General features: G+C 39.1%; 1 protein-coding gene across 11 annotated transcripts; it reads right to left on the reverse strand.

Annotated features, from left to right (window-relative positions):
- Positions 1–1,309: 1,309 nt before the first annotated feature.
- Positions 1,310–27,001, reverse strand: LOC120454853 (zinc finger protein 16). Of its 11 annotated transcripts, none has more exons than XM_044006490.1 (10): positions 26,847–26,911; positions 23,385–24,510; positions 20,077–20,154; positions 15,991–16,276; positions 9,595–9,779; positions 9,269–9,404; positions 3,696–4,019; positions 3,570–3,637; positions 2,914–3,489; positions 1,310–2,225 (listed from the first exon to the last, which is right to left on the reverse strand). In XM_044006490.1, the coding sequence occupies exons 2-10, from the start codon at positions 24,495–24,497 to the stop codon at positions 1,578–1,580; spliced, it is 3,414 nt and encodes a 1,137-aa protein (XP_043862425.1). In that variant the 5' UTR covers positions 24,498–24,510; positions 26,847–26,911; the 3' UTR covers positions 1,310–1,577. The 11 variants fall into 11 exon arrangements, with proteins under 11 accessions (XP_043862425.1, XP_039496307.1, XP_039496308.1 ...); XM_039640373.1 differs by lacking the exon at positions 26,847–26,911 and adding an exon at positions 26,246–26,379 and having other exon boundaries at positions 9,269–9,434; positions 20,053–20,154; XM_044006491.1 differs by having other exon boundaries at positions 1,930–2,248; positions 9,269–9,434; positions 20,053–20,154; positions 26,847–26,931.
- Between the last annotated feature and the right edge of the window lie 929 nt (positions 27,002–27,930).

Raw genomic sequence — 27,930 nt, forward strand, 5'->3', positions numbered from 1 at the left:
AAGCGTTCTCTCTTGGTTTTTAATGCAGTGATTGGAACGAATATGATTATAGATTTAAATGTGTAATTTATTGTTTTGATAACAAGAAAATTGTGTTGTTAACTGTAAAAGCTTTAAAGTGAAAAAAAGAGAACGCTATAGTCGTTCCCCGACTATCTGATACCTGTTACTCAGCTAGTGGAAGAGAAAATAGAAAAAAGAGAAATTTCAACACTGACCGTTTTTGCCGATTTCGTTATTGTGTCCATAGCAATTGTTGTGCAGTATCATACATGTCGAAGTTTGTGCCGGAAAAATCGTTTTTGCGGGGAGTATTACTTCATTATTTTAAAATGAGGAAAAGGGCCGCGGAAAGTTATCGTATTTTAGTGAAGTATACGGTTAATATGCAGAAAGTGGTTTGCGTGGTTTTAAAGTGAAAATTTTGACTTGGAAAACAAGGAACGTCTTGGGACAAGCGAAAAAGTTCGAAAATAAAGATTTGGTGACTTTACTCGGTCTGTGGACAATTAGGCGTTGTTAGAGGTTGTTAATTGTTAAAAAAATTGTTTTCCTCTTTTCTGTTTATGTGTACTCCGTATCTTCCCATTTTCTTTTACACAAAGGAATATAGCTACTAATTTGGTTGATTGATGTTTTAATAAATTTATAAGTTGCGCTAAAAAAAACAACAACAATGTTTCTCAACGTACCGCTTATGCACCGAAAAGGAAACAATTTACTGTAAAGACTATTAGCGTTGACTTTTCCGATCAGAGCATCTAACGAACAGGTCAACGTAAAGCGCTCAACAGAAACAAAAAGAAAAGACTGCTGCTCAGAGGGTGTGCATAATTTTTTCGGATGTTCTCACAAGCGGAATGTAAGAAAAGAAACAGTTAACAGTTATTTTCGATTTATGTTGTTAATTGATTAACTTAAATTAGTCTGAATAGGCACATTTTTTCCACGGATGTAAAGTATTGAGATAATACTTTTAATAACGATTGTTTCCTAGATTAGTCACTACCACACCTAGCGGCTGTTCCCGAGTTCTCGCTGATATAGACAGACACGGATGGACAAATCGATCATTAGTAATGCTTATAAAGAATATCCTTATACGCTTCCTTGTAACTGTTAAATACTTTTTGACGAATATAAGTAAAACTGCGCTATTACTAAGATCGCCTTTGGGGTACTATTTCATTTTTTTTATTGGTTAGCTATGCTTGCTTTAGAACCCCTTTGACATAAAGCCATAAAAATTCCGTTTGAGTGATTTTCGCGCTTTTATCTTTACTCTTATTATAAACGTAAACATAACACGAAAGTTTTTACATTTATTTTTCTGCCGACATTGACGGTAGATGATATTGCACAATGAATGGGGTCGTTTTTAACTTAGGGCATGTTCGCCTATTTAAACTTACATACATACATAATCTCATTTACATAAATTGCCATAAATTTATTAATTTATGAAGGTTACTCATTCACGCATTGTATCATTTCCAATCAACGCAATAGGAAAATCGTTGTACTTGATTTTGTATCTATCCTAAGTCCACATCCTTAGAGGAATCAATAGGCGAGCCTCATGAGTCCGATGGTCGTTGATTCTCTTGATGATTCGAATTCGCATGGAATCGATGTTGTTGGATTCTTCCTCCACTATTGCCACCAGCATTGCCGTTACTACTCAACTTGTTTTGATCAGCCTCGCATTTTACTCCGGTGCCAGGACCAGATCCAGTTGCCAGTCGGAATGCCGCTTCGGTATGAGAGCGTAAGATTGCTTCTGCCTGGTGCATTCGGAGCGCTGTTTCCGAACTCGGATGGTGGTGGGATGTGTGGTGTGTCTGGGAGTGTGGGTGAGTCTGCTGGTTGGTAGGCGTCACGGTGTGCTGCGGGTAGTTTGACGTGTGGTGGTGATGATGGTGGTGCTGCTGGTGTTGGTGAAGTACTTCTATCGCATTCATTCCTCCTAAACTCGGGTCCGGCTCAAGCGAACCGCGCATCATATGCACGTTCATGTTCATAGCGATTGATGCGGAAGAGGATGATTCGTTCTGCAAAGTTGGCACATTTATATTTGGTGAACTTTGCGAACGGCAGTTGCTATTGCTGGGGTGAGTATGGACGAGCAAGTGGGACAACTGTTGCTGCTGGTGCTGCGGAGCCTGCTGCTGTTGATGGTGATGTGGATGGATATGTGGTTGGAGTGCCTGGGTTTGATCGCCGTGCTGAAACATAAAAGAACGGATAACTAAAGTAAGTTAAATCCAAATTTCAATGTAATGGAAATTCGCAAACTTATGTCTTTAACGATTATACGATAGATGTTAAAACGCTAGTACTAGAAGTTGGTCAGAGTAACTGCTTTTCTGTAAAAATTGTTATTTATTAAGGATTGTTGTAACATAAAAGAAAAATTGGGTACTGTTACAAAACTTAGCACGTAAATAGACAATGCTAGGCTTAATAAAAGCGTGAGAAGAAACTTACGTTTGGTCGATGTTTCCTTAAACCGCCAGATGATGGCATGAAAGACTAAGGTTGCTGCTCATGCTTTATTTCACTTGTTACAGTTTACGAGCTTAGTATATCATTTACTCTACTAGTAATAATTCAATAAAAGCAATCTTAAGCGGAATTTATTTATTTAAAATATTGTAATTTGGTACATATTCCATTCGTAAAAAAATGTAACAAGTAGAAGATTCTATTATGTGTTGTTTACAAGATTTTTTTACACTGTGATGCGAGTGCTAAGTGTTTCCCTTCCGCCCTCTCCCGTAGCTGTCAAACGGAATTTCGTCAAAAAAGAATAAGGGGAATAAGGGTAAGGACTGCTTTTTGACTTGATTCTTCCTTCCTGGACTAGATTCTTCCCTTTTTGCAAAATGGTTTCTCCTTGTATGTTATTCTTACCTGTTGTTGGTAGGAGGTAGCTCCGTTGCTGGAATTGTTCATTCGCATTGCAGCCGCCAGATTAACCACAGCGGCTTGAACCGCCGCGCTGGGCACTGCTGAAGTGTCCACTCCGTCTTGTGGTCGTGACGCAGCAACTGCGGCAGCAGCAGCGGCCATTAGTGACATCCGGTTGGCGACGTGCAATTCTGCGTCCATGGTATATTGGCCGGATCCCGGAAGTCGAAGCTCAGCCATTTTATGAGAGCTAGAATTGTTATTTGTGCAATTATTGTTGTTATTCGTGCTACTGCTAATGTTGTTCTGGTTGCTGTTTTCATTTTCACTTAAGCCGTGCTCGATGTCTTGGTCTTGATCTGATGTGTTCGATGAGGAGAGGCGTCCGTTTGAAGAGCATTCCGAGTTAGCCGAAGGGGAAGGGCACTTCGAGTTGGATCCTTCCGAGTTGTGAGCTCCCATAGGCAAAACGTTTCCGGCGTCCGCAATTCCGATTCTTGGACCAGCAGCGCCACTGCTGGCGGCCAAGGTTACTGCTAAAAGGGATTCTCGTTCTCTCTGTTCCGCAGCTGCCCGGGACTAAAAAGTCGTTATATTTTTTGATAATATCAAGCGTTGGGTATTAAATATTTGTAGTATATGCTTTGCTAAAAACTTACCAATACGTATTGAGCGGCGAACTGATGTTTCGGATCCATACGCATCGACTCCATATGGGTAAGAAGACCTGGACAAAAAAAAAATAAAGTCAATTCCTTATTAGGATCAATCATATTGAGGAGTACCGTTTTCATGTGTGAAGACAGCCTGGCAAACGCTACATGGCCACATACGCAGGCTGTTTGTAAGCTGTGAGTTCTCGGCGTGGCATGCCAGATGTTTCCTTAGGGAACCCTCGTTGACGTAATGTTTGCCGCAAACTGGGCAAGGATGGTTGGCAGTTCTTCGTTTGCCCAAAAAACTGTCGATTAAGCTAGAGCCAACAGTGGCCTGATGCGAGTTTGATTCAGTTGTGCATTGGCTAGCGATTTGTTCGTTGCTACGTCCAGTTCCATTTTCGTTCCCATTGCCCGTAGCTTTCTGATTAAGCTCGCTGAACTGGGATGGGGCTGAAGAATTATGAGAGTATTTAAAGCTAGCGCAAAAACTAACGTGGCGAAGCGCAACAGGAGATTGTACATGATCAAATTTAAATATGCTCTGATTATCCGATAATAAAGTGTACACAGATAGTGGAAGTGTAAAGAAAAAATTTCCAAACTTAATGAGCATATCGATGGACAATTTCAAAAGTGTCAGCGAGACAGTTGTTTCCCACTTTTGAGCGTTAAATAGCATACAAATTACAATAATTACATAAATGATCCTTGGGATCTGATAATGTAGGTAAAGATATTTATATATATGTAAGGCATTAAAGCCAGTTTATTAATAGAATTATGCTGGATGTGTAACAAAAGCTTGCGGGATGACAATTAACTGAGATGGCGCCTCCTCGGCTCTGCTGGCGATGGCTGCAACTTGAAGACTCAACGACTCGACGACTTGACCCTCCGACACACCAACTTATATGCTCGGACTTGATCCCTCGACGACTACTTTCAACTTGACAACTGGACTCTAACTTTTTACGATCTTATGGTAATTTTCTGCTCTTCGTATGCCTTGCACTCGCTATATTTTCTCGACGCTAGTGATGTTACTTCCTTAAAAACTATCGTAATGCTATCCCTTAGTGGGCACGTTAATAGCTATCGATAGCCAACTCTACTTTACATTCGGCCATCCTGATAATCTGAGTCTGACCCAGACGACGCAGTATCTTCGTTATCCGCTACATATTTCCAAAGCTTCATGTTATCAACACTGGTAGAAGTAAGAGCTGGTCCTTCACCGAATGCTGCCTTCTTAACATCGTAACGCCCATTTCGCTTCACCTTGGTTACTGTGTATGGACCGATGAACGAACTGGCCAATTTTTTACCAGCCACAAATTGAGTTCGCTTAATAGCAACCAGGTCACCTTCTTTGTAGAGCCTTTCCATGACTCGGTTCTTGTCGTAGTTCCTCTTGTACGTTTTTTGGGCTTCTTGAATTTGTCTTCGGGCCTCCATTCTCATCTGGTTTCTTTCTTGATCGAAATCATTGGCTATTTCTTCCTCCAGCAACGACAACACATTATCGCTCACTTTGTTGTGCATTTGTACCCCAAATAGTAACTGGAACGGGGTCTTCTTTGTGGAGCAGTGGACATGCGAATTTATAGCTCCTTGAACTTGCGCTACAAACTTATACCACTTGGATGGATCTTCAGCAGACAATTTAGCTATCATTGAGATAATGCATCTGTTTACACGTTCAATTTGTCCGTTTCCTCTGGCAACTCCTGTTGTAGTCCACACATGCTCAATTCCATTTGTGGTCATATGCTCTTGGAATTGATTTGACGTAAACGCGACTCCTCTATCGCTTATGAGACGAAGTGGGTGGCCAAAGACAGCTGACCATTCCTGCAACTTCTTCACGACCTCGTCGCTTCCAGTGCTTTTGGTTGGGAATAACCACACAAACTTGGTGAATGCATCCACGGCTGCAAAGATAAACCTATACTGCTTAGAAGTCGCATCCATCGGTCCGAGATGATCAACATGAAGAGTATGTAGTGGCTTATCTCCCTTGTCAATACAGAACAGCTGACCTTCTTTCTTTCCAACCTTCTTGTTTATCAGAATACATTTCACGCAGTTGTTGATGATTTGGCCTACTTTTTTCTCCATATGCGGGATCCAAAAATGTTGCTGCAAGGAATGCATAGTTTTCTGCAGGGCAAAATGCCCAATATCATGTGCTTCCTTTATTATTTCGTTCTCCATTGATTTAGGGACGACTATGACCTCATTACCATCCACTACTTTGAAAAGTAATCCTCCCTTTAATTGGAAGTCCTTGTAGGGCTGCGACTTGAGAACTTCGAGAACTGCTGAGATATAGTTATCTTTCTGCTGAGCTGCCTTTATTTGAACTGAGATCTCCGACGCTACTACAAAAACATCCATCGGATAGCGACTCAGACTGTCGACGTGTTTCATTTTATCTCCAGCACGATGCTCAACTTGGAATGTGAAATCTTCAAGATACAGAATCCATTCAGCTACTTCCCTGGGTACATCCTTCTTCTTCACCGTCTGAGAAAACGCTGAGCAATCGGTGAGCAACTTGAACTCGACTCCCAGTAAGTAATGGCGAAACTTCTTGACCGACAGATACGCAGCTTTAACTTCTAAAATATAACTGTGGCGCTTTGAATCTGCTGCTGAAGTTTTCTTGCTCCAATATGCAACTGGATGAAGTTCGCCTCCGAATCTCTGCATTAATATGCCACCAAATCCATTCATAGAAGCATCAGTATGTAGTTCGGTTGGTGCTTCTCTGTTATACAACTGTAGGACAGGTTCATTCGACAGTATATCCTTCAGCTGGTTCATTGCGCTCATTTGCTCGGCTTCGAATATAAACTCGGTGTCCTTCTTTAACAAATTTGTTAGCGGTCGGGCTATTACTGCATACCCTCGTACAAATTTCCGGAAGAATCCTGTCAATCCTAAGAACGATTGGACATCTTTAATGTTTTTGGGTCGAGCAAACTTCTGAACAGCCTGTGTTTTTTCCTTTCCTGGCCAGATTTTGCCGTCCTCCACTGTGTGACCCAAAAAGCTGATCCTCTTTTCCAAGAAGAAACACTTTTTCCACTTAATGCGCAATCCATATTTAGCTGCCTCCTCCAGGACTTTCTTTAGCTTGACTATGCACTCCTCATTTGTTTGAGCGAATATGATTATATCGTCGACGTAGATCTGCATGACATCTTCTTGTATCAGGTTTTGAAAAATGGCATTGACAAAACGGTTAAACACGGCAGGTGAGTTGCAAAATCCAAACGGTGCTTTACAGAACTCAAATAAACCGTCTTTGGTGATAAACGCAGTGTAGCGACGACTAGACTCCTCGATCGGTACATGTAAGAAGCTGTTCTCGAGATCCATGACAGTGAATACTTTCGCAGATTGCAGCTTTTCTAGCACTTCATCAATTAAGGGTACAGGGAAACTGTCTCTGAGTACCATCCGGTTCAGCTGACGAAAATCAATACAAATTCGGTTTGTTCCGTCCTTCTTCTTCACAATGACAACTCGACTTGCGAAATTTGACGATGACTTCCGTACTACTTCATTCTTAAGCCAATCGTCCACTTGATCTCTAACGGCGGTCGCTTCCACAGCTGAATATCGGCTTGGTTGGTGACGAAATGGTTTTATTTGTTCGTCCGGTACGATCTTCATCTGAACAGGGCACTCAATAGGAGATTCAGCTGGCTTGTAACTGTCGACCAACGGCTGAATTATCGGCTTGAACTGTTCGGAAACGCATATGTTATTCTCGGTCTCGACAATATTGTAAATACTTAGCTCATTATGTCCAGCGCTGTCTGGTCGCGCTGACACCTTGGTGAAAGTGAATCCCTCTTCGTCCAACGTGACCCGGAACTTAGAAGCGAAGTCAAAACCAAGCAGTGCGTCATCTTCAATATTTTTATCCGGAACCACAAAAAATTTTTGTTCCACCTCAGCTCCATCGACGCTCACAGCTCCCGTAAATGTACCCAGCGGCATGGTTTTAACATTTCCTAGGCCTCGCAGTACAGTGAAACATTTTTCCAATTTCACGTCGGTCAGTTTCCTATAAACTGAGTTGCAAACGATTGACACATCCGCTCCAGTGTCCACCAGACAATTTATTTCAATTCCGTTCACGTTAATCGCCTTATGTCGTTTTGAAGACTGAACCACCTGCACAGATCTGGATATTTGTGGACATTCTCTTGCAATATGTCCTACGCCTTCACATTTAAAGCACTTGGTATCCATCTTGCAATCCTTCCTTAGGTGCTCCGCTGACCCGCAATTAAAGCAACGAGTATTTCGGTGACTGGCACTGGATATGTTTTTCTTGCCACCCCTGTACGACTTGGCTTGATTGGACATGCACTTGCGTTGATATATCTCGAATTTCTCTTTCAGTTCGTGAAATTCTTTACAGCTGTACAGGTTAAATTTGAATTCACTTGGTATATCTAACCCGTCCACAATGTATCCAATAAGAGACTCTTCATCAATCGTTCCTTGTGCTGCTATATTTTTCATTATCAAAATATACTCTTGGAAGCTCTCATCTTTCTTTTTCTTTCGATCTCCCAGTTGGGCATGTAAATCGGCACTTCTCATTGTACGCCTAAACTCTCCTATTAATACGTTTTTCAGCTGCTCAAACGTATTAACAACTTCCGAATCCAAGAACAGTTTTGCCAACTTTGAAATCTTTCCACGTGCTTGTACGTATTTCTGTTGTTCGCTCAGGCCATATGCCTCGGCATTTTGCTCAAAGTTATTGAACCACTTCTCCACAGGAATAGTCTCTCCGTCATAGTCCGGAACCACATTCGCAAAATTTTCAGCTGAAATTGTGGTTCTATTCCGCTCCCTGTCAGTGGCTTCGTCTGCTTGAATTTTCAGCGTTAGAAGCTGAATTATTTGTTGAAGACTCTCGTTATTCATCTCTTCCTGAGTTTGTATTTCCAGTTCACTTCTGTTTTTCTTTTGATTTTCTCCTTTTCCAACTTCCCTTCCGTTGCGCGTTTGCGATCGTGTTAAAGCATGCGTTCTCTCTTGTTCTCGCTCGTCGTCGCTCATGCTTAAGTACACGCTCTCTTCTGATGACGTACTGACGCTTTGAATTTCACCACGGATTGCAAATAGCTTATGTATCCAACTGATTTGACCGGATCGGGCCTCAAATGTAAGGCTTTAGACCGGGACGAGCCCCCAAATGTAAGGCATTAAAGCCAGTTTATTAATAGAATTATGCTGGATGTGTAACAAAAGCTTGCGGGATGACAATTAACTGAGATGGCGCCTCCTCGGCTCTGCTGGCGATGGCTGCAACTTGAAGACTCAACGACTCGACGACTTGACCCTCCGACACACCAACTTATATGCTCGGACTTGATCCCTCGACGACTACTTTCAACTTGACAACTGGACTCTAACTTTTTACGATCTTATGGTAATTTTCTGCTCTTCGTATGCCTTGCACTCGCTATATTTTCTCGACGCTAGTGATGTTACTTCCTTAAAAACTATCGTAATGCTATCCCTTAGTGGGCACGTTAATAGCTATCGATAGCCAACTCTACTTTACATATATACATTTATAAATATGTATATATGTTACTATAGCAGTTTCACAGCGAATTTAAGTTCACTTCAGTTAAATTCGGGGAAATCCGCAGAAATGTTCTTACCTGAGCCACCAGGTGGGGGACTCTTTTCCTTATGAACATGTCTCATGTGGTCCAGAAGGGCCTCAGTGCCAAGAAAAAGTTTATGGCACACAGGACAAGACGTAGCGTTTGGACCACCTATTAGTGCGGCATGCTGCTGCAAGACACCAAGATGCAGCTGTAGCTCCTGTTCGCAATGCGCGGTGTTTTACGTGTGGTATTGATAGGTCAAGAAGGCAAATGGGATAAATATAAAGATCAGGTTCGAGGTTCAGGACGATATCAAAGGATGTAATATAAAGGGCGGCGAAAACATGCATGATATGCTGAAACTAACGCGTACTAACCTTCGATGTATGTGTGCGCAGACTAGATTCAGTGGCGAAACCCTTTCCACAAATATTGCAGTGAAAGGGACGATTTTTAGCACGTTCAACCTGAGCATCATGGTTTCTTAAATGCTGTTGTAGATTTGAAAGTTGTATAAAGGCTCGACCGCAGTCTGGCAGATGACATTTATAGGGCCGTTCTCCTAAAAATTCATAAATTTTAAAACTTTAATATTTTCTCTTTGTTCAAAATAAAAGTGACACTAACTAAGTTTTTATGTACTCTGGATTTCCGGAGATTACTTTATTTTGGGACTGCTGGAAATTCAGCTTCAAGGTGTTGTAGAGAGATATATGCAAATATGATAAGCTTTTATTTTAAAACACAGATTAAAAGAAAAATTTTACGAAGAGCACTGAGATTAGGGGCAAAAAAAAACAAACTGTCAGATACAGAAAAAGAGTTTTTCAGATTGACTTCGGTGGCCTACGTGTCCCTTTATTGGTTCCATGGTTCCAAGGACTTAAAATCGAGATTTATCATTATCCAAAGTAATAAAATGATAATGAAATTGTCTCGTCAGTTGTCGACTGAATAATTTAAGTTGGAATGTCTCTACAGAATTACAAGAAAAACGGAAACGTGGTAGAGCATTTATTCTTGTTCATGATCACAAGTCACGTCGATCTTGGTACGTAAGTCTGTTGAAGAAGGCTTAGATTTCCGTGCCCCATTTCTGTTGTTTCTCTCAGAGCAAAGAGTATACGTTTTCGACCATATAAAGTATATATACTCTTCATCAGGATCAATAGCCGATTCGATCTGGCCATGTTCGTCTATCCGTCCGTCTGTGTGTCCGCAAAATTTATTTTGCCTTCCCACTCTAACGCCCACAAACCGCCCAAAGCTGACAAGCCCACACTCTTGCAAAATGTTTTGATATTTTTTAATTTGTTAATTAGTATTGTAAATTATTATCGATCTACACAAAAATCTTTTTGCCACGCCCACCCTAACGCCCACAAACCGCCTTTGCATGTACAAAACAAGAGAGATCGCTATAGTCAAGTTCCACGACTATCTGATTGATACCCGTTACTCAGTTAGTGGAAGTTTGCAGGCGCTAGAGTGGGCGTGGCAAAAAGATTTTTGGCAAATCAAGACAAATTTACAAGACTAACAAAAATGTGAACAAATATCGAAACGTTTGTCAAAAGTGTGGGCGTAGCAGTTTTGGTCGGTTTGTAGGCGTTAGGTTGGGCGTGGCAAAAAGATCGATAGAAACTACAAAACTAATAAAAAAAGAGAAAAATATCAAATTATATTTTAAAGGAGTGGGCGTGGCAGTTTTGGGCGGCTTGTGGGTGTTAGAGTGGGCGTGGAAACATGAATCGACAAACTTGCGCTGCGTCTATGTCTCTGGTGTCTGCAGGCTTAATCTCAACTTTTTAGCTTTTATAATTCCTGAGATCTCGACGCTCATACGGACGGATAGACGGACATGGCCAGATTGACTCGGCTATTAAGTTCCTGTTACATACTTTTCAATGAATCTAATATACCCTTTTACTCTACGAGTAACGGGTATAAAATTTAATAATTAATAAAATGACTAAAATGTTTTTTATGGAACTTTGCTAACAAAGAAATATAAAAAGGTGGGCTTGGCAGTGTTTTGCGGTTTGTGGGCGTCACAGCGAACGCGGCAAATTGCGTTGCGTCTTTCTATCTGGAATCTGCATCCTTAATCTTAACTTTTTAGCATTTATAGGTTTTGAAATTAAGGGGTTCATATGGACATGACCAGATGTTTATTACATATTCTGCTAAATATCACGTATACAATTTTGTGTTATCTTCTTTTCATAGTTTTTACTCAAAATATATATATTTATTGCCAAAAAGAAAAACTTAGACAGATTTTATAGCTAGTTGGCGAGAGAACGCTTTTAGCCGAGTTCACCGACATCAGATAGTCGTTCCCCGTTATTCAGCTAGTGGAAGTACAAAGGAAAAATTTCCACACTGACAGTTTATGGTGGTTTGTGGTCGTTATAGTGGGAGTGGTAAAAAGATGTTTGGCAAATCGAGAAAAATTTTCAAGACTAACAAAAATGTGAAAATATATTAAAACAAAAAGTTTCTCTGCAAATCGGGAGAAAATTTACAAGACTAACAAAAATGTGAAAAAATATCAACAACATTTTCAAAAGTGTGGGCGTGGCATTTTTGAGCGGTCTGTGGGGGTGTCAAAAAGTTTTTCTTGGCAAATCGATAGAAAATTACAAGGCTAATGCAAAAATGAAAAAATATTGTCTCTGGAGTCTGTATGCTTAATCTCAACTTGCTAGCTTTTGTAGTTCCTGAGATCTGGATGTTCATACGGACAGACGGACGGACATGGTCAGATCGACTCGGCTGTTGATCCTGATCAAGAATATATATTCTTTATACTTTATACTTTATGCTTCCTTCTGCCTGTTACATACTTTTTAACATATCAAGTATACCCTTTTACTCTACGAGTAACGGGTATAAATACACTAGACTATACCATTTTTTTTGCATATTGATAAAAATTTGCAAATCAAATAAAAATTTTAAAAGTAAGGGAGAAGAAGTTTTGGTATGTGGGCTCTGCGTCGAGGTTCTGTAAATCTGCATGCCTAATCTTTGCGTTCTAGTTTTTATATTTCCTGAGATCTCGACGAATATACCGACGAACGGTCAGAAAAATATGGGCAGATCGACTCGGCTAGTGATATATATATATATATATATATATATATATATATTTATTTATTATATATATTTACTATATAAACGGAAACGCTTTCATGTACCTGTTAATTACTTTTCAACGAAGCTATACCTAGAAGCTAGTATTTTAAAGCTTAAAATCACGAGATAATGACCAACAGACCCCAAAGTCACATAGTTGATTAAGTATGCCCACAATATGGGTAAGTAGTTACCACGCCCAATTGAGTGACTGACTTCACTTAGAAAGACTAAAAGCAAGCGGTCGAAAATAATGCAGATTACTTAACATACTTTAAGACTCCGTTGATGCGAGTTGCTGCAACAGCAAGTTCAAGAAAAAGTGCAAAAGAGACAGAATCAAATTTCAGTTTTAAAGCTCAATTAATTTCATTTAATCGCGCAATTAATTAAAATGTGGATAGTCAGCAACAACATCAGCGATAGAAGGATATGGCGACTAAAACATTTAGGCTACTTAGTGACACTTTGCCTTTGAGTTAAACTAAATACAAATAAATAGTCGCAAAGTGCAGTCGTGTATACGAACCTGTGGTCGAGTCTCACCCTTGGGCCAGAAAAAAGACCACGTCCGCGTCCCAAGAGCAACCCTTCGCCAAGTCGTCGACTAAGAAATCTGGAATAAGTTCGGGCTTACACCTCAAAGGCACGTAGTCGATGTCTAAACGACACTTTATTGGAGCTGCCTCTTTAAGCGCCTTTAAGACTGCACTGACTGGGCTGCAGCTCCAATAAGTGCGAAGCCCTTCCTCGTCTAATGGTCTTTGCTATCCATTATCTTTCTACCCGCACCGCACCGTCAGCGTTTAAGAAACCGGCCGGGCCAGTACACTGTATGGTATAATTACCCAATCCTCCGCGGCGACGGGAAACTCGTCCGTAAAAAAAGGTAGAATTCCGTTGCTGCCTAGGTACTCTATTAAGTGGGAAGGGACCAAACTGGTTTTCAATTAAAGCGTTTTTGATTTCTTTTTGACTGTGTCTAAAGCAGTGGGAAGGCGCTGAAGTCATAAATGGCAATTGTAAGGTTGCAATCAGGTGTGAACAAGAAATGGTTAAGGTAAGCGGAAAATAATTGGGACTGTGCGTATAGAAACATGAAATGACATTGAATGCAGCTAATGACGTCGAATATTTTGTATGGTGCTAGATACGTTTATGTATTCATCCCCACCAGCTGTCCTAATTCAACAAACTTTGTGAATCCCAGCTACGAGGGTGAAACGGGAACGGCTACTGGCTCAAAAAGCTCTTGAAGTTTATTTAATTATCTTTGTCATTTTCTTTTGCAATGCCGACCCAGCTGCAAAAATGTGTTGAATGTGAGTGCAAAAATACAAGTCCTATTAATATACGGGGGGAATTTTAAGAAAAAGACGAAGTCCAAGGTCAGTCGAGCCTCTTTTTTAAACCAAAATAATCTTGAAAATAGTGCTGGACTGAGGGGAGTGTCCATTTTAATTAGTTAAGGACGAGCTCTGAGCGTTTTTAATCATCTTGGTAATTAAAACTAATACAATTAGAAATAACTTATAATTTCTCAAATCGGGACGATAGCAATAAATTTTGGAACACGGCCACTTATTAAAAACGACTAAGCAAACCAAAATTGTGTAGTGCATACCTGAATACAAGTTAAAGTCTGCAAGCGAAAGGTTGCTACTTTTACAAAGCGATGGGCTGTGAAAAATAATATATCTATATGTATAACACAAGATAGTCAAGTTTTTCGAATTTTGAACACTTGTTACTCAGTTCGTAGGAATTCAAAAAAAAGACATTTTAAACATTTTTAGAATAATAATGGAAATTGGCAAAACAATTAAAATAAATGAAAAAAATTCAAAAATTATGGCGTGGCAGTTTTGGGCGGTTTGAGTTAGAGTGGCGTTAGAGTGGGCGTTTCCAAAATGTCTTTTGTTTACCGATATAAATTGACCAGACAATTAATAAAATGAACAAATACTTAAAAGATTTTCCAAAAGTGTGGGTGTGGCAACATCAGGAAAGAAACATGCGATGTGCCCATTTCACTGGAATCTACATGATTAATTCCAACATTCTAGCTTCTTCATCTCGATGTTCCCGACGTTCATACGGACGGATGAACGGGCAGATGAACGTGACCAGATCGACTCGGCTAGTGATTTGATCAAGAATATATTGTCTTTATAGGAAACGCCAGTATACCTGTTGTGTACTTTTCAACGAATCTAGTATACCCTTATACTCTACGAGTAACGGGTATAACTATTATTAAAATACTGATAGTTTGGTGGTTTTTTAAAATGTGCGTTATGTAATAATATAATATTATATTATATACGCAACAACGAAGATAGTTCAATAGAACATACTAAACGAATGCAAAACATGCGGTCTCCAGATTCCAGTTTCACCATTCCAGTTTCTACACCGGATAACAAAATAATCGTTCTATCGTTTCTCAAAAAATCCATTATAATACATGAGCTATAATATACAATATTTCGCGTAATATAGAATACATTTTGAATTTCCAGAACTACCCTATTACCCAGACTTCTAGACAATTAAGTTAACAACTAGCCAATAAGTACATATACTGTTAGTAAGAGTAAATAAATTTAGATCCAGTCGAAAGCCATTGCAGCTATGGCTGATAACCATCCTGTAGCTTAGCTTACAAATTACGAGCATACACGCATATACGTAAGCATACAGTAAATAATATGTACATCTTTTTACTTTAAGTTTAAGTATACAGTAGAACAATGATGAAAATTAAATTACATTTTTTACGGTTGTGTCAAGTTTGCACACTTGGAATTAAGAAGTTACATGTAACGGTACGTGTACAAATATTGAAACGTTTCGAAGTAACATCAAGAGAGAACGCTATAGTCGAGTTCCCCGTCTATCATCTGATACCCGTTACTCAGCTGTTGGAAGTGCAGAGGAGAAATTTCCATACTGAAAGTTTTTGGCGGTTTGTGGACGTTAGATTGGGCGTGGAAAAAATTTGTTTGGCAAATCGATAGAAATTTACAAGACCAATACAAAAATGAAAAAATTAATATTTTTTAAAAGTGTGGGCGTGGCAGTTTTGGGCGGTTTGTGGGCAACATGAATCGACAAACTTGCGCTGCGTCTATGTCCCTTGAGTCTGTATGCTTAATCACAACTTTCTAGCTTTTGTAGTTCCTGAGATCTCAGCGTTCATACGGACGGACAGACAGACGGACATGGTCATATCGACTCGGCTATTGGTCCTGATCAAGAATATATATACTTTATATGGTCGGAAACCCTTCCTGGTTTGCCAAAAAACTTCCTTACCGTACTTTTTTGCGGGAACTACGTTCATACGGGTGTAAAACCATTGAAGCTAATCCTATATGAGATCGATAAGATCACCTTCACTACGTTGCAAACTTCGCACTAAAATTTCTTATTTATGAGAACCAAATCGGAATTGAAAAGTGGATCCACAAAAAATTATTTATTGTGGTTAACGAAAAGTTTTTTTAAATTTTTTGCTTGTTCAAAAACAGATAGTTTTGTACCTGGTATGCGTACTTTATCAAATGGTAAAAAGTACATTTTCAATATTTGAGCTCTGTGGCTCATATTTGTGTGGTGCGATTACTCACCTGTGTGCAGGCGCGTGTGCTGCTGGACGTGCGACAACTGCTTAAATCTACGATCACAGTAGGAGCACTTGTATGGCTTCTCTCCAGTGTGTACTCTGATGTGCTGCACTAGCTGGTGGTTACTGGAAAAACTCTTCATGCATTGCTGGCACTGATGCGGCTTAGTATCCGAGCTAGGCGTAATACTGCCACCCAAGCTGGCCGAGCCGGTCACGCCGTGGGTTCCCAGGCCGACGCGGGGAATCTGCTGCTGTATTTGCTGCATCGCGCTTTTGTGCATAAAAAGCTGCAAGTGCAAACAACATATTCAAAAGAAGCCGATTAGCTTAACAAAAACAATTTTCAATATGCTCTTGGCCGATGGTAGTGTACACCTCAACCTCAAGACCCCATTATACCTTTCCGTACCGGGCTTACTGTCAGTGTGTCTGTCATAGCCAGGTATATTTATAGACTTCTCTTCTTCACCTTTAGCGGTAATGGCCAGTTTAATGTGTTATTTTTTGTGTAGTTTCGATAAAAATGTGTACAGTCGTATGTCAGACATGTGAAAAACATGTCAGCATAATCTTAAACTTTTGTGGAAAGTCGAAATCAAAATTATTTATTCTAAATAAACTTATATGCAGTGTTAAGGTAACGTTTTTGGTTTCACATTGGGAGGTCATCATAAGTTTTGCTGATTTTTACTATTTTGTCATTGGGGCCAATAACAAGCCAATAAGTATACTTAAAAACCAATCCGAGCACGTTCTCGATATATAAAGAATCTCATCTCACATATGACAATTATACGATTATTTCAGTGACCATGTAGTCTAAATGTTGAATATATAATTTATTTTTTATTTTCTTATAGCTTCTAATTTATTAGCATTGCCAGAGCAGTAGATGAACTAAATAATGATGACTAGATTGAGTAAGTATACCTTTCAATGAAAAAGTATAACATTTCTAACATATTCTTTTATACCCGATAGATTGTTGAATTAAAACAAAATTAACATTCACAGTCTATTAAAATCCATTATTTTAAAATTTGTGGACATCATATAGTCGAGTTTAGATGCCCGTCATTTTGGTAGTGGGATTGCGAAGTTTAAACATTGTGTTTTTTCAAATCGATAAAAATACAAAAAAAGAAACAAGAGAGAACGCTATAGTCGAGTTCCGTACGAGAACGAGAAATTTCAACACTGACAGTTTTTGGCGGTTTGTGGGCGTTAGAGTGGGCGTGGCAAAAAAAATTCTTGGAAAATCACAAAAAAAATAACAACAATAACGATTTTTAAAAAGTGTGGGCGTGGCAGCTTTGGGCGGTTTGTGGGCGTTAGAGTGGGCGTGACAACAATTTTTTTTGCAAATCGATCAAAATTTGCAAGGAAAAATAACAAAACATTTTTCAAAAGTGTGGGCGTGGCAGTTTTGAGCGGTTTGTGGGCGTTAAAGAAGGCGTGGCAACATGGGTCAACCAACTTGCGCTGCGTATATGTCTCTGGAGTCTCCATGCTTAATCTAAACTATTTAGCTTTTATAGTTTACGAGATCACGACGCTCATACGGACGGACAGACGGGCATGGCCAGAACGACTCGGCTATTGATGATGATTAAGATAATATATGTATACTTTTAGGGTCGGAAACGTTACCTTCTACCATTTTACTCTACGAGAAACGGGTATAAAAAGTATTTGCAGTCCAAAAACGCCGGGATTTACGCAAACTTGTAGAGGCATTATTGGGTGCTGAGTGCTTTGTGCAAATTTAGCCCTTATGAATGCATTGCAATGTCTAAAAAACTGTCACCGGGTGTGTGATCGACGGATCACTTACGTAATCCTCTTTGCAAAGGTCGCTTTTCTAGTCTTTTGAAGTCTAACCACCCATCCTCAAAGCATGTACATTTTTAGCGAATCAAGTTACTTTTATGATGAATTTATAAAGATTTTGTGCGGTAAATTGTATTTATCTTACTGCTCTGGCTGCACTTATATAGATCGTTTTGATATAAAGAACGAAACGGCATTTCGTTACTTTCCGATGCCGCATATTCCGTCTCCTTTATTTTCTTTTCAGAAAGTAGTTAGGGAGTATTAACAGTGCTCATACAAGAGAATAGAATTAGGTGCAGTGCGATGACGAGAAAAAAGGACAGGCTGATTTTGTGTGGCTCTCTGGTTGGTTGGCGGGCAAGCGGTGGTTTGTTTCCACTGGTAGCGGCATTAGCAACCTTCCATCGTATCGCCGCGGCCACTCGGGTTTGGTTCGAGACAGAGTGCACTTTTTATACATTTCATTTTGGTGGGTATATGGCAAGCACGAGCAAAGCGGTCTGTCTTCGTATTTTTCACAAGAGTTTGTCGAGGTGTAAGAGCGACAAATAAATATTATATCGCAGGACTGAACCAACAGTAGTTACGAATTGTCGGCAAACGGGATTGCTATAAAATAACAGGTCCAGTATAGATCATTTGGGGACTGTACAAGGGATATGTGCTTTGCCTATGACGATATTTAACCAGAGTGGCAACGAAAAAAAAGCTACACTTATAGCCAACTTGTTTTAATCACTTATGGGCATTTTTATGTTATTGGATATAATTATGTTATGTTGTTATGGTATTATTTAGTGTTACCATTAAAAAACAAAACATCAAAATCGTATAAAGAGATAAAGATAAAACAATGAGGAGAAAGGGAAAGAGAAAGCTATAAGAATGTTGCATTTCCATGCATGCATTTTCCCATTTTCCCCTTCGCTGGCTTGCTTTTTATTTCCAATTCCCCTCCACTGTCTTTAGCAAGCTCTCGACCCCTAGTGCCAGTGCCAGGGACGCAAACTCACAGAGGGATGGACTTATGTCCGCCTAACCTTTTTCGCTCTATCTTAGGGGTAGCAGGAGGCGGTAACCATCGCCGTGTGGACGAGGTGAGTGAAATAAAAATGGTTGAAAAAATGTGAGGGGTGGACAAATGAGTTCGAACGGGTGCGAGTTCGTTTGTTCTTATGTGAGCGGCACATATACATGCAACGTACATATATATTGACGCATACATAGGCAAGGCCATGAAAATATGTTTACGTCTACTCCTAAGTCGTAGAAGACAAAACATTTCAGGGAAGGTCAAACGTTTGGGACGGGGAGTCCTTAATTGTACGGAAAACCCGTCGTTGCTCTGCTGCTTACTGAACAATTTTTTTAATTTCAGCTATATATGTATGTATGCTTATCATTGTCCATGACGACGTTCAAAAAAACTAACTTGCAAATAAAAGTGGTACAAAGGTATTTTTTAATACCTACATACATATGTCGATTTTCATATTACTTTATCGATCCTTCCGATTTGTGAGAATCTTAGAACTTTGTATTATTATTATATTAACTTTTTACAAATGTATACTAATTATCAAAATTGTCTTAGACGAACGATTAAAGGCGATGTCTTAGACGAACGATTAAAGTCGATTTCTCAGACGAACGATTAAAGTCGGATAGTCAACTTCATCTACAGTGTGTGAAATCCTAAACTACATTTGCAATTAAAAAAAAGTTCGTCGTGTGGTCAAAACTTCCCAGTAAAAATGTTACAAATAAAGGTAAATAAAATAAAACAGTGAATAATTTAATATAAACATATTTAATTAATAAGTTTTTACAATTTGTTCAATAATTAAATTAAAATAACAATTATTTGTAAAGGTGAAGTACACAATATACGTGATATATTCAAGAACGGGTTATAGATCGGTAAATAAAAAACTAAGATGGAGGGACTCGGTGTCTGGCATTTAATTAGCAAATGAAACTAGAACATAAAATAAATAAAGCTAAAAAAGCAGTTCAGTTAACTTTAACTTAATAGCTAACCCAGCATAAAACTACTGCTTTAATCATTAACGCGGTGTAAGTATACATAAATATAAAGTAACAGATTCTGCTCATCTACTAGTCTGTGCGACAGCTCACATATTACGTTTAGTTAGTTGTGCGTTAGTGTTCGGTGATGTTCTGTGCTGCAGATGTGTACATGTGTCATTGACGAGGAAGAGTACTATACACAACGGAACAGATGCCAACTCACTCGTTGCAGGGTTGACCAACATTCTTCGAGGGTGCGTTCACTGATCGCTGCTGCGCTGCTCGACCGGGATAGCTGAAGCTGAAAAACAAACAAGGAATACAACATTATATTTCATGCGGAGGTCGGGGAACAATACCGGTGCGGAGGCTCACACATCTATCCAACCAAGGATTGTAAGATATCCCATATATGTGTTGCGAGTTTGTCCTTTAACCACTTCTAGGTGTAGCTTAGTAAAAATTTTAAAATGCTAAAACCGACTCATGAATTATATCTGCATACATTTTAAAATACGTCGATTCCTGTCAATGTTTCGTTGTTAAAAGTGGTAATTTCCTCTCAAAGCTTCGTTTTCGCTGTTTATAATAAATATCTAGTCTATTGGTTTCTACAGCGTGGTACCCACATCTAAATCAACTACTGTCCTTCCAACTAGACCCTAATTGTAAAATACCTACCGCCACCGATGTTTTAACTTATATATGTAAAAATATGTATATTTTTATACCTTTTACTCGTAAAGTAAAAGGGTGTACTAGATTCGTTCAAAGGTATTTAACAAATAGAAATAACAAATAGAAATAATCTGGATTACTCCGTCCGTAAAGCTTGAATAACTCTAGTAACGCCAACGCAGTGAGGCTACTTTTCAAAGCTCTCACTCCCACGCACCGCCCGAAATTGTCACACCCACACATTTTTAATATTGTTTTGATTGCATATGTTTTCCATTATTTATGTTGCAAATTTCAATCGATAGGCAGAAAACATTTTTTTTTTACGTTCACTCTAACGTCCACAAGCAGCAAAATTCTGTCAAGCCCAAAAAAATTTGCAAATTCTGATTTTTGTACTATTCTTGCCAATTTCTACCGCCATTCTATTTTACATATATTAAATTCACTTATACGTATACTTCTTTCTATTTCTCGGATCAAACTGATTTAAAGTAAATAAGAAAAAGTTCGATAGAAACGACTTGTATTGTACTTTTATAGCTATTAAAATATAAGATTGAGATCCTGTTTAATGGTTATGGCAGATTGAGTCACTTTGAAAAAATCGTTAAGTAGATTGTAAAGGTTAAATGAGTGAAGAAAAATTACATCGTGCTCCTTTTCACAGTCAAGGGTCATTGTATATTTGACTTCGGACTAGAGATCGAAGCGAAATGGAACGAATATCACACCAGCTCCCTTGCAGTGTGTATATTTTCAATTTAATTCGAAGATTTCTTTTTGGTGAACTGTTTTCCTTTTCCGAGTTATACACTTGCGAAATTTGCGGCAATTTTTATTATATATATCATCTTAAGCGAATTCTAGCATCGGTTAGTTGCACGGGCACGCAATACCCTCATCTGCACCATCACTGAAAGACACCTGATTTTTGGAACGTGTAGATTTTCTTGGAAAAGCTTAAGTGATGGGAAGGCTTTTGACCACGGTTGACATTCATAAATGCAGTGGTAAATGCAACAAAATTACTTGGACCCGCGACCTCAAAAGCGCTAGCGCCCGAACGAACTGACTTTAGATTTGTTGGAAATTTAGCTACGCGAAGCACACCGGAGCACACAACCTTACGGTCTGATGTCCTTTGAACTTCTGCCGGCTCGGCGAATTATCATCACCAAACGGGACACTGCGTGACTGCCATGGGGTTCTTCTTAAACTATCCTGTTGTTGCGTCGTTTTCGTCGTCGACAACGTCGCCTCTGCCGCTGCCGTCGCCGCCGTTGAGCTTCTAATTTGGCATCTCTTTCTCTATGCGTTATTATTGTTTTCTTTAAGAAATAAGCACGGACGAAGATATATAAAAAAAGACGGAAAGGAAAAGCTCCCGAAAGAATGGCATCTTGCGCTCTCATTTCTCTCTCCCCACGCACGAAATGGGAGGAAGGGAGACAAGTCGAGGAAAATAAAAATTATGGCAGCGGCAGAGTAAACGTCTGGACTAGAAAAAGTGAACTGACTTGTTCATCCTTTTACATAAGTGTGCCAGAGTGTGTGAGTGTGTGCCATTAAGCTGAGCCCGAACGTGTATCCCCGTTTCGGCCCCCGTAGCTTAATGTACAAGTACACGAAGGTGAAGACTCTCAGACTTCCGCACACATAGTATGCGACTATTCGACAATGGGGGTTACTTCTGTGCTGTAAGAAAAGGTACCTGAGAACTAAGCAAGACTGCTCTTTATTCCTTATTCTCTCTTATCCTCTCTGTCTCTCGGTCATAGCTCTCCCTCGCTTTCACGCTGATAATAGTTTCCAACACGACCAACCCCTTCATTTTTATTACCCCTTACTAATAATAGTAGAAGAGAATCGACTAAGCTACCTTAGCACCAAGAACAAGAATGGCTATAAAGATTTCAAAGGCTTCAGAATTTAACCAAGAAAAAGTTGGACAAAGTTCACCCCTTTTGAGATGCTTTCCAGGGAGCTTTCAAAATATCCCTTGACAGGGGTGTGTTGATCTACTCTTATAACATTACTTTACTGAATTAGGGGCGGTAAAAGAGAATATTCGAATTAAGAGAAAAAACTAAATAAAGGGAAAATTCGTTGGACGGTAGAGACGTAAATAATGCACCCTCTTACTAAAAAATATTATGGTCAAATACAAGTTGTTCACTTAAAACGTTTGTGAAAGGATGAACAGGCCTAAACTTTCAAGGTCGTTTGTTTCGGTACATGCAAACCTTAAGATCCCTTTGGCTGCAACCTTTTCGAACGGTTTCGTTACATCTTTATTTTAGATGTGATAGTAATAGTATTTCATTATATCCGTTACGCGTACAGTAAAAGTGTGTAATAAATTCGACGACACGAAATTAACATTTAAAACGATGCGTTTCTAGTAAATCCCGGCAATGTCAGTTTGTTTGAATGCTGTGATCTCAGAAATTACAAAAGCTAGAAAGTTGAAATTGTACATCTAGATTCAAGTTGTTTTTGCATTGTTAAGATTAGATGCTTTTGCATTTCATAACATGTCTTGTCAATTTATATCGATATGCCGAATACATATTGGATACGCACACAACACCCCAAAACCTCTTTAAACCGTTACGTCTTCAATTCTTAAAAATGTTTTGATACGTTTTAATTTATTATTTCTCTGTCCCATTTCTATTGATATCTTAAAAGAATTTTGAAATATCATTCTTGCACTTCTAATAGCTAACTAACGGGTATTCAGTCGATAAACTCTCTCTTGATTTATTACTATTTTTGTTTGAACTGCATCTAACAATCTATTATCAAGTTCCCCAAAAATATGTATGTAGAAATTCTTCTAAATAATACCTGAATTTCATTGGTCATTTTGTCGTTATTGTATTTGATGTCGGGCGTCGTGCTGCCGCCGGATGGCGTTGTGGAGTGCTGAGGGGACTGCTGACCCTGCGAAAAGGTCTTGTTAATTGTTGTGGGTGCCGATCTGCGTCCTGCTCCCGAATTAGAGCTTCCACCTGTTCCAGGGGACATTGGTTTGCACTGACGTGTCTGCAATGCTCGACCAGTCCCCGCCAGTTGCTGAGTCTGCAAACTGGACTGCGCGTCGTCGGTGGACTCCGCACTAGGAACTCCAAGTCCGATGATCAGTGCTCGACCTTCAGGTTCAGAGACTTCTCTAGCCTGTGGGTCGACTACGTCGTAGAAGTCACCGCCGTACTGCGGCTGGGACTGCGCGTGCACCAACGGCTGGGAACACACGTCCACCGGGTGGGCGAGCGTCTTAGCATCCATCTCCTGCTTGGGCTTGATCCCACATAAGGCGTTCAAGGATCCTTGGCCGTAGTCTCGAAGGTTATTTTGCGCCTGATCACCAATTGGCGAGAGGTTACTCTGCATCGCCGTGGACTTGAGGTGAGCCGCCGCAGCAGCGGCAGCAGCAGCGTTAAACAACAGGTGGTGGCTGCTCAGCTGGGGCGACTGCGCGCCTCGAAAGGAGTCGGATCCATAGGACTGCTGCTCTAAATGCTGCTGCAGCATGTGACTGGACTCGGCCTTGCTGCCCCCAGTAGGATTGGTGCCGGAAATAGCCATGGAACTGCTGTTGCCCACTGCGCCCGATACTGCGGCTGGTCCTTCAGGGTGGGATTCGGACAACTGCTCGTGCTCCTGTTGAAGGGAGTGGTGCAAAGCGTGGTGGGATATAGGCTGTTGATTCGAGGGGGAAGAGTATTGGTGAAGCGCCGTTTGCAGGCCAAACGGGGCGCGCGCCTGCTGCCAGAAGTCTGAGGAGTCCATTTTAAACATTCGAAGAAGACTTGTTGGGAGATGGCCAATATAGATTTGCCAGCTCGCTGGGCTTGGCCGATCTATCCGATCAAAAGGACAACTGCTTACGACCCTGAACGCGGATCTGGGATGCCAACTTTGCGTAGTTTGGGCCTGATTAAAGCATCGTAATTTCATATCATTTTATTGCCTGCAAAACAAACAAAAAGCGTTGCTTAGCATAAAATAGTTAATAGAACAAGCTTTTTAATTGCCCCCAAATGTACACCCATACATACATATGGAGTTTTAAGAATTATAATTATCGTCCAAAATGTGAGTACAATGTTGTAGTTTTAAGTAAATAAAAGGTGGCCTTAAAAATACGTGAGTCAAATTTGAGTATTTAGTTTAAAGTAAAAACAAGAGAGAACGCTATAGTCGAGTTCCCCGACTATCTGATACACGTTACTCAGCTAGTGAAAGTACGAAGGACAAATTTAAACATTGACAGTTTGTGGTCGTTAGAGTGGCAAAAAGATATTTGGCAAATCGAGAGAATTTTTCAAGATTAACCAAAATGTAAAAAAAATATTAAAAATTTTTATTTTAAGTTTGGGCTTTGAAGTATTGGATGTTAGGGTAGGCTTGGCAAAATGTTTTTCTGCAGATCGATAACAATTTACATTACTAATAAAAAAATTAAAAAAATATGAAAACATTCTACAAGAGAGTGGGCTTGGCAGCTTTGGGCGGCTTATGGGCGTTAGAGTGGGCGTGGCAAATGGGTCAACAAACTTGCTCTGCGTCTATGTCTCTGGAAACTGTATGCTTGATCTCAACTCATAGTTCCTGAGATCTCGATGTTCACGTATATTAAAATATATTAATAGCAAACCACGAAATGTTTATATATCTATTTAATTTTGAAACATTTTAGGCGCTAGTTTCAGTGATTTTACTATTCGATTCTGAAATGCTAGGTTCTGAGCTCTAGTTCTAATTTAAACACATACTGGATTATATTCTGCATATTATTTTAGTCTTTATTTAATAACAAAAATAATAATTTTAAACTTAAAGCTCCCAATAAAAGTTCTTAACTGCAAATTTGAATGTCTTTTGCCTTGGACTCGTTATAAAGTGAAGATTAGTTTTCGGTTCATCTTCCAATAAAAAAAAAAGGACAAAAACGTTCTGGAAGTACTTGTATTTAGAAATTTGGACTAATTTGACTGTTTTTGACAAAGTACCAACCATCCATTGAAAAAAAAAAATCAACCAACATTGCTGTAGTTCCAGAGGTATACCTATTCAGATTTAATTTATAGACAATTGGATAGAAATGCATGCGTAGGTTTTTGCTTAAAAATACGATTTCTTGCATATTTTTCTATATGTATGCATTAACCGTTTAACTCAAAGTGCCGATCATGGGGCAATTAGTCAGTTTGTCGACGACTTAAGCTACAAACAAGCATCCTATATGTTGGTATCACGGTTGTTATAGGTATTTTTCAATACATGTAAAGAAATGTATTAATAAAACTGCCTATCAGTACTATTATTTCCTCGATGGTGTAGTTACGGCGAATTAAATAAAACACACAGGTTAATAAGGCAATTTATTTTTAAAAATCCTATCTCTGCACTAGTTTCTTAATTCCATGGACTCCATTTGCAATTAATGTGGGTGAAACATAGACGACGATTTGTTTTAATCACTATTGTATTTAAAATCACTTTGTTAGAAACTCGTTCGTTGTTAACGAGAAAGCAATTATTGTAAACAAAAATTAAAATCATAAAAAAAACAAAATTTGATAATAATTTATTTGAAATAAAATGTCAGAACCAATATGCCGCGAAAACAAGATTAAAAGCGAAATATTATTTATTGCCATTATAATAGTTGGTGAATTACTGAGTTATTTGAACGCTTTTACCTCTTTACGAGGTTCTTTTGTTGGACAAATACAGTGACTGTCTGTATACACGGCCTCGATTACGGTTACTATTACGGCTGAGACTTAGAAGTCGCTTCCAGTAAACAACTACAGATAACCTGGCGGCACGCGAGTCATAGAAAAACTAATTTGGCCGCCGCCTCGGCCAAGTATAAATATGACTGTTGCTGGGGGTTCAGACACGTCTCGTTTAGAAATAGAACTTGCACGCAAAGTGGAGTCGGCCTGAAGTCGAGTCATCGCTTTCGCCATCGTCGTTGGCGCAAAGTAAGCCAAACGTCTTCGTTTCAGGACTCAGCGGTGAGGCCTTCGGCACAATATCTTCGTTCCGTCTTCGTGTTTACCAAAATAGCATCTTTGCTCAGAACGAGTTTCCGGAGATACGGAAATTAATGCTCTCTTTCGCATTGCTCTTAGTTGCCAAATCAGACCACCTCGGAATAACGGTCAAGCCGGAAACAGAAATCTCGTTCTTTTTATATGTATACATATGAATACATTTGCTTATGTACGTAAGATAAGATCGCCAATGTGCCTGCATGGATTCTATTTTAACATGGGATTTGGGATCAATAATTACCTCGAAAACAAACGCGTATCCACAGTCGATTACAGTACGATGACGGTTAGGGTGCGGCATACCAACCAAGTGGGGAATGGTCCTATTTAAGTAATTCTATTGACCTTTTTCATACGACGGTATTGTAGTTAGAATGACTGCGGGCTTTATGTTCTTGATTTGGGTTTTTGATGTATTATTAAAAGTCATTTAAACTTAAGGCCGGAATAAGGCACACGTTACGGTGTCGCGATATATTGGTTATAAAAATTCATTGATCACCCATTTCTCCCCAAACATGGAGTTAGATTGATGCAGTTTCTATTTGAATTTGTTTACTTATAAATTTTAAAATTTTGTAAACGTTTTAATCACAATTTGTTACCCGATACCCTCTACTATTTTGATGCCCAAAAGTATCACTTAACTAACGAATTTGTCTTGTTCTGAAATACCTACATATATGCGCATTGTGACGCTCCTATACTTTAATATATATAAAAATATAATATGATATATTAAAATGTTAAAATATATTAAGGAGTCCAAAAACTGTTTACATTTGTAACTTAAATAAATATTTATTTAAAAACATTGTCCGTTATTTCGTTATTTTACTGAAGAATGATATTCGTGTGGTGTTTTGATTATTTATAGTTTTACTTTACTTTTATAAACTATTTTATGTACTGTTTACTTCACTAACCACTATCCTCCATATATCTTTTCAAGCTTAATAATACATTTAAACTATTATTTTTTGAATATGGCTTCTATCATTAAAAAATTAGAGACTCGTAAAGTGTGTAGTTACGTATGGGTATTGTAGTGCTAGCTGTAGGGTATGTGATATTCTAAACTGTCTGTTCCGGTGTCAGTGTGTCTTTGGTAATCATTCAGGGAATGTATTTTGTAGCTGTGGGAATTTAAATTGTATTTAAATGTTTTATTGTATATTTTTTAATATAAGATAGCTAGCTTTCCATACAATGTAAATGACTATATATACACAAATAAATTATGTTTTCGATCAGTAGCCTAGCTTGGACTTATTTCAATCTTCACGTAATCGTTGATCAAACCTACATTAATCCTTTCGCGTAAA

The sequence above is a fragment of the Drosophila santomea genome, chromosome 4 (genome assembly GCF_016746245.2).
Source record: "Drosophila santomea strain STO CAGO 1482 chromosome 4, Prin_Dsan_1.1, whole genome shotgun sequence".
Classification (NCBI taxonomy): domain Eukaryota; kingdom Metazoa; phylum Arthropoda; class Insecta; order Diptera; family Drosophilidae; genus Drosophila; species Drosophila santomea.

Bases quoted from the DNA above. Each gene is read 5' to 3' on its own strand.
- LOC120454853 (XM_039640373.1), bottom strand. From the start codon at position 24,497: ATGAAATTACGATGCTTTAATCAGGCCCAAACTACGCAAAGTTGGCAT. The intron at 9,780-15,990 runs GTGAGTAATCGC...ATGAATTTTTAG, and splicing joins GCACACGCGCCTGCACACAG to GAGAACGGCCCTATAAATGT. The intron at 4,020-9,268 runs GTAAGAACATTT...ATAATTCTTCAG, and splicing joins TCCCCCACCTGGTGGCTCAG to CCCCATCCCAGTTCAGCGAG.